The sequence below is a fragment of the Apteryx rowi genome, unplaced genomic scaffold, assembly GCF_003343035.1.
Source record: "Apteryx rowi isolate R43461 unplaced genomic scaffold, aptRow1 scaffold_48, whole genome shotgun sequence".
In the NCBI taxonomy this organism is placed as follows: domain Eukaryota; kingdom Metazoa; phylum Chordata; class Aves; order Apterygiformes; family Apterygidae; genus Apteryx; species Apteryx rowi.
This window is the reverse complement of record NW_020450738.1, coordinates 3,335,877-3,348,326: the sequence shown is the minus strand read 5'-3', so window position 1 is coordinate 3,348,326 and position 12,450 is coordinate 3,335,877. Positions and strand designations below refer to the sequence as shown.

The 12,450-nt window shown below is 40.4% G+C and overlaps 1 protein-coding gene across 1 annotated transcript in view; it reads left to right on the top strand.

The window, feature by feature from the left end:
• The window catches only part of LEF1 (lymphoid enhancer binding factor 1), a 157,774-nt gene that overhangs the window by 142,290 nt on the left and 3,034 nt on the right, over positions 1 to 12,450 (top strand). Inside the window, exons 10-11 of the mRNA XM_026078397.1 lie at positions 1,405 to 1,453; positions 2,114 to 2,154. Of these exons, the coding sequence (XP_025934182.1) occupies positions 1,405 to 1,453; positions 2,114 to 2,148 (84 nt within the window). The 3' untranslated portion in view covers positions 2,149 to 2,154. The remainder of the gene's footprint in view (positions 1 to 1,404; positions 1,454 to 2,113; positions 2,155 to 12,450) is intronic.

Below are 12,450 nucleotides of genomic sequence, written 5' to 3'. Positions count from 1 at the left end.
AGCCTTTTCCTTCCAATTTTCTGATTCTGATACTGCCTAGATGGATCTCAAATCAGCTTTCAGTAGGTTTTGGCACTTGAAATCAGACCGCTCTAGAGAATAAAATAAAATTGTCCTCACATGATTTTTATTTTTTTTTCCTTGTTAACAGCTGCAGTAATGCAATGTCTCTGTAAAGAAGCCTTGTCTTGGTGCCTAAGTGATAAAGCACATTGCTGTGAATTTCACAGAGCCCTTCAAATCTGCTTTCCAATTTCTGGTCTCGGTCCTGTCTTTGGGAGCTCACTTGCAAAGCGTTGCCTGGCCCTGTTGCCAGGCTCAGGATAAGTAAGGACAGGAGCTTAAGAGTCATGGAGGCCAGGACTGGCAGAGCAGACTGGAAACTACTTAAATCTCTCTGCCAGTAGCTTCTCACAAGCTGGTGCTTGGGGCTGTGACTCGCTGTCTGTYGGTGGCCACTGCAACAGTTTGAGGTGGTTTCTCACATCACCTGCTCTCTGTCCTGTCCCCAGGCAAAACTCACATATGAAAAGAAGTCATATGGAGGAATAACCAGATGACAGTTAGAGTGATCCAAGATGACTGAAGTTTAAAATTGTGGGTCTAAATTAATCAGTAGGTTTCTGAAACACTGTGCTAACCGGATCTCTGGCCTTTTCCATAGACGGGGGTGTGGGGAGAAGGCAGAGTTTGTGGGCTGGCATGATGAGCCTGGGCTGACGTGCTGATGCCAGGGTGGTGTCCAAGGAAAAGACAGCCGCCTGACGGCCGTGTTGTCCTGGACTCCGGTCACGTTGAGGGTACTCTGCTGCACAGCAGTCTGTTACTCCTTGTTACACAGCCAGTTCTCCAGGCACAGCCATACAAGACTTGGCTTTTTAAGTCACAGGCATTATCAGAACAAAGTTTTAGTTGGCTGGTTTGCACCCCGGGGACAAGTCATCATCATCTTAGGTACTTTCAACACCCTGTCTGCTGTTGCCATGTACGCCAGTATTAGTATCTGAATGTGTGAAGGGTTTTTGTAAGAGCTGTAAATTATGATATCAACATATGTGTCATCAGTTTATTAAGCATGAGAAGTCTTCTTGATGCTTGCAGTTGCCAGTGTTAGTTGAAAAAGTTGAGAAATAGTAATTTCATGCAGATATAAAAATGTGTATTGCTCAAGTATGTATTTCTCCATAGATGCAGAGAGCAAACCTAATTACYATTGAAACAGTTGGAATTGGGTTAGAGAAGGTTTTAGCTAACCTGAATTTTTTTTTTTCCCCCTAACCACTTTCTCAGTTTTCTTGATGTGGATCGTGCCGGTTGGCTTTTGTTTCTATGTTGTGAGGTGGCGGGAAGGGACAAAAACAGTTGTGTGTGTGTAATGGTATGGTAAAATTGGCTATTTTGCAGGGGAAGAAGAAGAAGAGGAAGAGAGAGAAGTTACAGGAATCAGCATCAGGTAGGCCGTGTGACCAACTCTTACCATTCACCTTAGGTATATTTTAGAAACCAGGGCTGGTGCTATTTAATTTTTACATGCTTTTCTCTTTAACACCTGCTTCTTATTGATGTCTTCTTTTTAAGATAACTCACTTTGAACGCAAGCTTGTACGAACGTGCACAATACATGTTTCCTTTCCCTTACACCTTTCCCTTATAGATGTCGTGACTCCTCAACATCTTTGATCAAACTTATGCATTGCTGTCATCATTGTCCTGCTTTACCTTTGCTTTTCTCCTCATTCAGTATTGTGTTATCCTTAGACTTAACTATGTGYATCAAATGGTGTGTGGGATTATTGGATGCTGGAAACTTTACACTGACTTTTCTGTAGCCACTATAGTCTTTCTCACTGTATTTTACATTTCTGTGTACACTAACAGCTGCCTAGTAGGTTGGCTCAAAGCATCAGTGAGGTCTCCTCTTTGCTTTTTAAAATATATAAAAAGAAACATCCTGTTTTTCCCAACAAAAATGGCTGGTATAAGAACCATAAAAAAATAAACCCAAAACCAAAAACACACAAAAAATCCATGTAATATTATAGCATACAGACTTATTTGGAATGTGCAAAAACGCTGTAATGGAAATTTGTTAAAGGAAAACAATCTTCTACAGGTACAGGCCCCAGAATGACAGCTGCCTACATCTGAAGCATGGTAAGAACATCTCTAAAGCTTTCCTGCTTGAACTGAATTGTAAAATAAACTTTCTTATAAATTTTATGCAATAATATGAACTTAGCAAAAATTGCAGAAGTTTCATGGTTTTTATACCGGCTATCTATTAGGTGTTCACCATTTTACTTTCTTACCTTAACATTTTCAAACTGACCATACCTCACTGACTCGCTGCAAGTCTGCCTGTGAAGCACAAGGATGGTTTTATACAGCAATGCAAACCCTCCCAGCCAGCAGATTGTCACAATTCATAAAGAGCAGGTTAGAAGTTGGCTTCGTAGTACAATTAACGTGCTGATGTCTTCAAGATGCTGGCTGGCCGGGTACAGTTTTTTAATTTATTTATCTGTGTACTAACAAAATATCAGCTAAGAAAATAGGACTGTGTTTCAGTTATATCAAGAATTTCTCCCTTGATTGTACAGTGGTATTTTGTGTGTGGTGTGGGTTTTTTGTAATAGTTCCAGTGTGTGCTCTCCGTCCTACTGATTTTTCTCCATTCATGTCATCTTCATGGAAGGTGGAATGACTAGTTATTACATGTATCCAATAACAGCATCTAGTATGATTGTCAGTGCACGCTATACCATAGGGAGCTTCTCATTTCTTAGTGTTTGTGTTGGAAGACTGGTGATTCTCTTCCTCTCATAGTGTGATATGTTTTCTAGTAGGAATGGAGTTCATTTGAAATAATAGTTCCTTTTATGCAATATAATTAACCCAGACTGTACTTTAGAGATCCTTGYGAACTCCAGGAACCATGCAAAAAGTAAAAGTCTCTAAATAGAAATGGGCTTTTTTCCCCTCTCCCTCTGACTTGTTTGGCCACATGATCCCCTTGCCACTCAAAATAGTCAGCAGAGCGGCCTCCTGTTGGATCTCCCTTCTACTTGGACTTTCAGCCAGAGAAATCCAAGTTAACTTTTCTCTGTGTGGTATGTCAGTCATCAACCAGTCAGCATGATTCAGGGCTCTTCTGTAGTTATGCCATTATGTTGGTTAGTCTAGACTTGCTTGGGTTTAAGAGTTTATTGAAAAATATTGAAATAAAGTGAAAAGAGGCAAAATGCACACTCTTTCTGCTAAGCAAAAACAGTTCAAGCAAGCTGACAGTCTTGCCCTTTACAATATGCTTGTCTTTGCTCGCTGATTTTAGATGTGGATTGCAGCATTTGGGTTCTGTAGCCTCTACAACAAATGTTTCTGTGAAGTATTGTTACTTATAGGGACTACCCTAACTAGTGTACCCACAAAACAAAAAAAATGCAGGTGTTTTAACCTTGAATTTTATAATTAGTATTTCAGCTTAGTGTCCAAGGTACATGTTTGTGTTGTGAATATCTTTTCCTTTGGTGTGAGGACAATACCAATAAGCAAAACACATAACCTTATCTGAGTGAATGCACAAAACTTAGTTAGGATCAGAAAACGACCGAGGTTCATGTGACAGTTATACAGTGGGGAGTATTTGGTTTCTTGGATGTCGTACAATCTAAGGATGGCTGCCTTGCCTACACTGACCTCCTTTTGTTGGAATTTCTCTGTCTGTTTTCATTCTCCGTAGTAGAGAATGAGCTGAAATAGAAGAGGATGAAAGTTCTGAGTATGTGTTTTTCTTTACATTTTACTTAAACACTCCTTTCTTTCCCTTCTGCTCTGTAACAGTATGGAAGCTGTTGTATACCTGTCTCTCTGTCCACATGCAATTTATAACATGGAGTATCAGAGTGGTAGGAATGTTACTTCCACTGAAGGAGAAGTGTGCTCTTGACTCCATATATGCACACGTAAGCAGCTTCACTAAATGTTGCGTGCCGAGCGAATGCTCTCCACTGGAGATGTACAGATGTACTCTAGTTGGAAGTAAAATGCACGGAGTGATTTAGAGAACCTGAATCAACCAGACTTCAAAGTAAACTTCTTAAGGTTAAGCCTCTTGCCCTTTGCAAGCCTAATCCAAGGCATATTTTGCCCACAACTGTAATATTTTACCAGGCCCATAGCAGAGCTGTTGTAGCCTTTACTGGATGGAGACAAGAAGTTTGGGAATGCCTTTCAGTGAGCCCAACAAAGAACTCTTCAAGAGAGGGAAACGCTAGCTTTCCTACTTATATGGATGGTGCATGGGAGAGCAGTATGGAAGAGGGGAAAGGAGAGTGGGAGGTCTGGGAAGGAGACAAGCGCTCTGTTATCTGAGAAGAATCAGAAATGAGTAGGTGGCAAGACCAAAGAAAGAATCTCTAGATCAGCACAAAGGAGATCAGCCAGAGTTGTAATTATGGTGATGTAAGTGAGAAGGATGAAACGGTGGGAGGGTTGTGTGGTGGGATGTTCAGAGGAAAGTAACGGAAGAGACATGCAAACAGAAATGCTTTAAGAGATGGTGAAAGTTTTTGTCCATGAATGTTTCAATACATAACTGATCTTTAAGATGGGCCTCTGACCTGCGTTTTGGCTGGTTCATTGTTTGAGCGGTGAAATCAAGCTGGTAGCAATAAGTTGCTCCTCTTCTGAGGGTTGTATACGCAATCAGACTTCTTGTGGCTTCACTGCTTCGGATTTAGCCGAGTTCCACTCTACCCTCCACTCAGCTGGATTGCTGGTAAAACACTTTAATATTAGAACACTTTAAGAATACTGTGAGCTGGTGCACCAGTCCTTGCTGACTTCTCCTGAGATGCTCTAAAGCATGTGGCCATTCTTGAAGAGTTATGGAACTGTCCCCAAGTAGGGTTTTGCTTTCAGTTGATACAGCATAACGCAATGCTTGAAATAACTGTTATTTATTCTCTCCTTTTGAAATCAGTCGAGAGTGGCACAAGACCTGTTAATGCTAAAAGCGAGTTTGGGATAGGACAGGAAGAAAAGGAAATGAGGAAAGCTTAGATCAAGGACAGTGTAACGCTTATGTCTGTTGAAAACCTATCAGGAAGCTGGGGTGTTTTGTTTTTACGTTAAATACAACCATTTAGAAGACTTGTAAATGGGAACAATTCTATGTCAGAAATGAAGATTTCTGATTTCCTATGTGATTTGACTTCTGAAAGGAAAAAAAAAAGCTGATTTTAGCATCTTATGATTATTTTTTAATTAATTGAAGAAATAGAAGGGTGCTGACAAAAATCCCCTGGAGTGTTCAGCAACATAGAAATAGTTAACTTTTTATGACTTGCTATGTACAGTAATTGCAAAAGGCACATCAGTTGACATATGGCAGGATGCAGTTGGGAACTCCTCGTAAGCTATATAATTTAAAACTGTGTTCTGGCATCTCTTCAAAGGCTAAAAAGAGTGATAGAGAAGTTTAATAGACATTTGAAAACCTAGGCAAAGAAGTATGTAAGTGGCTTGCAAAATTCCATGACAATTAACATTTAGTTCAGCAAAGTTTTTAAAAATAAGAAGAAAAACTTGACTAATACTGATTTACAATCAGAAGCACTTAAAAGGATCAGATTAAGACTGTTTAAACAATGACTAATTATTACATTTCAAATCCCTTACATGGAAATCAGAGCCAAAATTCTGTGCAGAAGTGATTTTATGTAGTGTGTAACAATCCAAGACTGGATTATTTTTGTCTTACTACTTATAAAATAAGATGGAGTGACTTCACAAAAGTAGACTATAAAGTGGACCAATCTACAGCCAGAATACTGTGGAAAAGAACTGTGTGATGACGGCRGTCATATTTGACCAGTGGTTTCTGGCCAGCATCCTAGAAAGTAGATGAAAAGGGGATGTGGTGCATTGCTTTCTGAAGGATATGTTTTCTGACATGGCTTGTCCAGTGCTCTTGAAATTGCTGCTGGAGTAGTTTAAAACAAAAGAAATGCCCTATCCATGCCCTTGACTGTTCAGAGGTTTTAAATAGAGCCTGGAAGATTTGCACAGAAGTTAGTATGTGAGAAATTGTGTGATGACGGTGGTGCAGAGACATGTCGTGATTTGCTTTAAAATTTACACAATTTCCGTGTGACCCATGTTTCCCTGGCCAGTAAGGAGTGGTCTTCATTACAGGCAAGGCAGACGGAAAGGAGCGCTTAACAGCGTGATCAGTCGCCTTCTGTACTGTGGGAGAAAAGCAGAAAGGAGAGCACAATAGTAGGGCTTTCCTGTGTCCCAAACATGACTAATTACTGGAAGCAATTAGTTTGCTGCTTTCCCTTTTGAATCATAGAACTGCCATAGGATTATCTTTGAATATTAAAAGCAGTCAGGACAGGAAAGTACATGGCATCTTCTGAGGTTTAATGCTGCATAAAAGTGCTCTCAGCTTAAAAAAAAAAAAACAAAAAAAAACCCACAAGAGGCATTTGGGCCCTGTTGGCCATAACATTTCTGTAATAGCTGAAGAACCAGGGGAATTTATAAAAGACCAATAAAAGAGAGTGAAAAATGAACAGAATAAAATGTGTTAGATTGAAACATTTGTTTATTTTATATTATCAAAACAGATGTGAACTTCAGTGCTTTTTTCAGATAGGCATGGAAATTTCCAAAGACAAGGGTACAGACCTCACATAGAGCCCCTACAGCAACGAAATTCTGTGCCTGATGTTGCTGATCTTCCAGTATGAAAGACAGAAAACTTCTTTTCATGCTCTTGGACACCAAGAAAAAAAAGTCAAAAGAGCAGACCCGGAGGGGGGAGCTGCTGCCTGTTTAGATGGCAGGTACAGGGGGCACTGACACCTGCTGGGAGGGATGCAGCAGAACATGGAGGAGTTCTTCACTTGGCTTTACCAGGCTGGCAGAGGAGCCTTCTGAGAGGTGTGTGAGGGAAGGCTATAAAAGCTCTTTTTGGGTGAAGTTAGTGACTACCAGAGAGCTAACTGGCAAGTCAGGGTAGGGACCAAGCATAGGTTTATAAATTAAAAACAGCAGAACAGTTTCAGCTGGACAATCAACGTAGATACTGGATTAAAAAAAAAAATTCTAAGCATTTACAGAATGTTCATTTTTGCAACCAAAGAAGTCTAGCAAGGTCAGCTATTAAGTCAGCATCTCACATTTTAAACTTAAAAAGGGCAAAAGTAGTTAACTCAGCAGGTGAATGTCTAGAACCTGTTTATTTTGTCAGCAATGTTTCAGAGTTGCAGATACTGCTGTGCAGGTAGAGATACTTAATGAGAGTTTGAACAGCCACATTTAGAAGAAATCAAATAAATAGTATCATTTCACTTCCAAGGTGCAAGTAGTAGGAGGCTTGGGATAGAAGGAATAGTGGGAAAACTATTGTTCTAACACTCTTCCTGTGGGATAGGGTGGGGACAGGGAGTAAACTGCTGGTGCTCCATTCTTATCTTCCTGAAAATTTTATATTTTAGCAAATTAGTAAACAACCACCAGCTTGAGAATTGTGAAGTCATGAAAAAAAAACTCTGAAGAAACAAACTGTTTCATAAAGAAGACCGTAAGTTTTTGAAATGTGGTTTCATTCCAAATTGGAATAAAACCCGAGCATTTTAGTGTCTATATCACAGTAATTCATTTAGACTTGCATTTTCATTTTGTAGTGTACTTGTATGAAAAATTTCAAAATGAGAAACTGATCCTGTATTCCAGAACAGCTAAAAAGCAAGTTGTTATGACATTGCCAGAGTCTCTCTCACATGTTCCTGGAGACTAAATTTGGGTGAAATCTCTCCTCTAATTTCAACAGAATTGTATTCAGATGCAGTTCTGCCAGAGCTTTTCCAGCAAGCTCTAGCAATGAGTTTGTTCTTGTCTGCCTCTGACACTCACGGAATATGACTGAATTTAAGAGGTATTCCGATATACATGAATGCAAAACCAACCACCCTGAAGATAAATAAAATGAAACAACCCCCCCAAAACCCCAAAACAAAGACTCATAGATTCTGATGTGGCAAAAGATGCTGCTAACAGAGCCAACCTTATAATACCAGTCAGTTGCTTAATTCTCTACTTTAATACTTTTCAGTCAAGTCATCCTTTAAACCCACTGATCCTTTTACCCACTTGTTAAGACTGTAGCATACAAAAATTTTGAAAGTGTGCAGGATTGGAAAGCTGTACAAGGAAGGAAATTCACAGCAGGACAGCTGAAGTACTGCAGTTTAGTCAGTAACATACGAGACTGGCAACCAGTTGGACAAAATGTGTTTTAGTCTAATTTCTTAAGACGCTAGCTTTCTGCCATTGGTTCCAGGGGTAGGAGCAAATGTTGGAAGCATTTGTGCAGAGAAGGTGTCACTGGGTACTGGTGTGTAGTGTGTGAGCAGGGTCAGATGCAACTGAGGGAAACAGTAGCAGTGACCATCTCTCCTAGTTCATGTTCTTGCCACTGATATCACGAGAGCTGGATCAGTGGGGAAGGGACCTAAGAAGGCTTGACTGTGAGCAAAGAGACTTAACTTCTGAGGTTGCTTCTTCCTTGCAAAAACAGGTATGAATTTCCTCATGGATGTTCAGTAGCATCTTAATAAAAACTCAGGAGTTTTGGGAGCCCTATATCCTTCACCCCAGGATGCCTGAGATTGCGCGAGGTAAAATGTTACTGCCAAAACAACTACATATAATTAGTTTTACTGTGCTTGCATTGCTTGAAATTAGGTGAGATTTTGAATAGTTGTGTTTCTTCCCATATGTGTGTCTTTTGAGATACAGAACAGGAGGCTTGTGTATTTTGGACCAGTAGAAATTTTCTGCTGTGAGATGACTTAAATGCATCAAAGTGAAGTTGATGTGTTTGAGCTTTGCAGTGGTTTCTCTGCACAGCCATTTTTTACAGTGGTAAAATGTACGGATGCATGTATGTAGAAGTGTTGATGAAGCTCTAGAAGATACTCAGGTTACATCTGACTATTTAAATTATTCCATATATAAGCAGCTTTAAATGTTGAGACTATCTTTCAAAGTATAGTGTAAATTCTAAGCTAGGTTTAATTGTGGCAGAAACAGTGATCTACAGAGGAAATTCTATGTATGTTATCTTTTTTTTCTTTTGAAAGAGTTTTTACTTAAGATTTCCTAATACTTTTCCAGTACCTCATGTCTTTGCTGTTAGAGCAGGTGAAAGAACTGAAGTAGCTATTTCAGTGCCCACAGAACAGATGCATCTCTCTTCCCAACTCTTAATCTATAAAATAAACAAGGTTTGGAGTTAACAAAAACAGTCATGAAGTCCTGGCTAAATAACTTTCCCCTTTCTTAGTGCTTTAACACTTACAATTTTACCATTACTTCAGAGAGAAATGAGACCCGAATGGTTCATTTCTTTCTTTCAGAAAACAAACGTGAAACTGTCTTAATAGTCTTTTGAATATTTATTATATACCATGGAGATACAAAAGGRGCACAAGCTCTTTTTTTTTTTCCTTCTCTTGGAGATCATTTTTAGTATATTATTCTTCTCTAAGAAGCTACTAGAGACAGCTGTCTAGAGTTAACCTGTTTATTATTATAAGCATGGAACCTCCCCATCCTCCCAACAGGAAAAACACGTCACAGATCTTCCAGTATAATCATTTTAAAGACTGCAGCTCAGAGATAGAGCTTCCAGTTTCATACTGCCTACACTGGGGTCCTTTGATAAGGGGTGATGCCTGTGTTGGCATCACTGACTTCAGCTGTACAAAGCTACACCAGCCTTAAAATATCTGGGCATTTCCAGCACTGATACTAACTTACTCTGAAATAGGTCTCTGAGGGAAAGAGTATTACTGCTGTTTACTTAATGCATCTAGCTTAGGCCAAACTAAGAAGACAAAAGTTAAGACACTAGGCTCCACCTGTAGTCAATGCAGAGGTATTTTCAGGGGGCACTACTTCAAGGCATCTTAAACACTAGTAGATATTTTGGCACTGCAGACTCCTTCCACAGTTACCAGCAATGGGCTGAGGCTAACAATAGCAAGGAAAAAAAAAAAAAAAAAAACCAAGAAAAACTTACTGCCATTGACATAGCTTCAGCACGGCAGTATCTATTACAGTTTTAGGGTACAATTTTATGTTGTTTCTTTGGCAACAAAGGCAGCTTAAAAGGTTTTCTCTGCTGCCTGCCTGTATCCAGCTCTGGCAGAGAGAGCTTGTTCCTGTCTCCTGTAGGTCTCTCCATCCGTGTGCTGTAACAGCTTGTGGGACTCTGCAGCAAATCGGGTTACTGAAATGACTGGGGTTTTGTTGGGAGGTGCTTTTTTGTTTAAAAACAACAAAGGTTGTGGAGTGTTTGTTTTTGTTTGCCCAGAACATTTCAAGGATCTGGTTTAGGCTAACCCCACAAACCGTGGCACAGCTGGGCAGGAAGAGGAGCAGACTGCAGTGCCTGCATCTGTCATCTTGTGCCTGAATCTCTTTACAGCTCTGCTGCTTAAGAAAACACAAAGGGGCTTCACACACAGAGGGAACCTTTCTGCTAAATAACGGCCTGGTTTTGCACGCTCAAGTTTGTGCAGTATTGGCTAAATACTGGCACTAAGCTGAACATGTTTGTTTTGGACTTCAAAAGAAAATGATGCAGTTTCAGTTGTCAGGCCCCTAAGTTTGCCATGTTGTTTGAAGTACTGGATTAAAAGCCAGGTTTGGTCACTTTTTTTTTTTTTTTTTTTAAACATATACACATAACTAACTTCTGTCTTCCTGTCTCTCAACTGTATGAAAACAACCTATGGTAGGGGGAAGGTGCAGAAAAAAGGGCCTGTTTTAAAGTTCTTAGTCTTGCCTTCTATGAAGGTTAGCTTTCTCTCTTACTCTGTACTTACATACCCAGACACTCTTAAGCTTCTTCATCTACCTCTTCCGATTAGCATGACCTGGATGAAGCTGCATAATCCTCCCTCACTTGTTCCAGCAAAATGGAGATGAGTTAAAGACTAGGGAAGAAGAGAGGAGGAGCGTAAGGCCTTGGTGGACCCACCCTTCAATCCATCTCATTTCAAAGAGCGGGGAGGAATTTTGATCCCTCTCTAATGCTCGCCCTCAGCCACTGAGCCCTGGCTTGTTAGGAGGCTTTATTCTTACTGTAGTGATTCCTGAAATCCAGTTTATCATTTCAGTAGTAAGGCTTTTCTTCTTACACTGAATTATTGTTGAATTTTATTTCTGTTTCTTATTCAAGTTTGTTTTTTTTTTTCTTTCCCTCCTGCAGTCAGATGTATGCTGCAAATGGCACAGACAGTGCCTCCTATTGTGGCTCAGGCTCAAGACTTCACATATGTAAAATGTGACTTGCAGCACTTTCTTTGAAGCCTAACCACAGCCAGGGAGCTGTAATTGCAGTCTTTGATTATGCCGACTTCACTTGTGGATTGGGCTTTGCTAGGGCATGCCTTGCTTGGCGAGACTTCAGCTACAGCCCCCCAGTGAAGCCTTAGATGTGGAAAGTCTTCAGTCTCCTTAGCACATGCCTGTGGTTTCTTGAAAAGAATCCTGATTTGACCTGCTTTGTATCTGTAAGGCACCACCATTGTCATTATTATTTTTTAGGTATTATTTGGTTTATCATCAGCAGAGGCAATTTCCAGTGTGTAGCCTTAGTGTGCAGCTGGGAAAAGGCTGGGTTCTAGATGCTGTTTTCAGGATAGCTACTGTGTAATTTTCTGTATTGCAGTATTCTGGAAATAAAAATACTTGGGGCTTTGCTTTGCCTGCCCCCATACAGAATTACAATAGTGTTTGCAACTTCTCTTTATTAGTGAGGGGGATGATTAGGGGTAGAGAGAGGTTATGAAAATGAGGCAGAAGCTGCTAAAGCTGCATTTGGATCGAGAAAGAAGTGATGGCCCCTGTTTGAAAAAGCTGAGGGCCAGAGCAAGGCCGTGGTCGTTATTTTAACCTCCTGACTTCAAAGACAGCTTGCTGGTAAGAGAAGGGGGGAGGAGGCAGGGAATCATCTCAACAGAAGAGCATTTCATTTCCTTCAGTGAAGTAGACATTCCTGGCTGCTAATGGGGAGTAGCTCTGAATCACAGCACTTGTATCAGACTGCTGTGAACTACTGGCCTGGCGCCTCAAGGCCATTCCTCAACAGGAAGCTGAATGTTTTCATGTAAGACTGAGAGGAAAACCTTCCCAGGAAGAGCAACCTGGACCAAACCTTTGAAAATCTGGGATGAAAAGGCACAAAATAAATATAAAGCTGCAGGGTGCTCTCCCCAGTGTTCCTCTGCTGTTTGCTTGGCCTCTCTTTCGTGCTCCTTGGAAAGGTAGAGCCCTTCATAGCTCTTTGATCCACATGTGTTACAGAGCAGTGTGCTACTTTAAAAAAGAAAAAAAAAGGCAGGAAGCTAAGAATGCTTTTTTTAGTTGGGA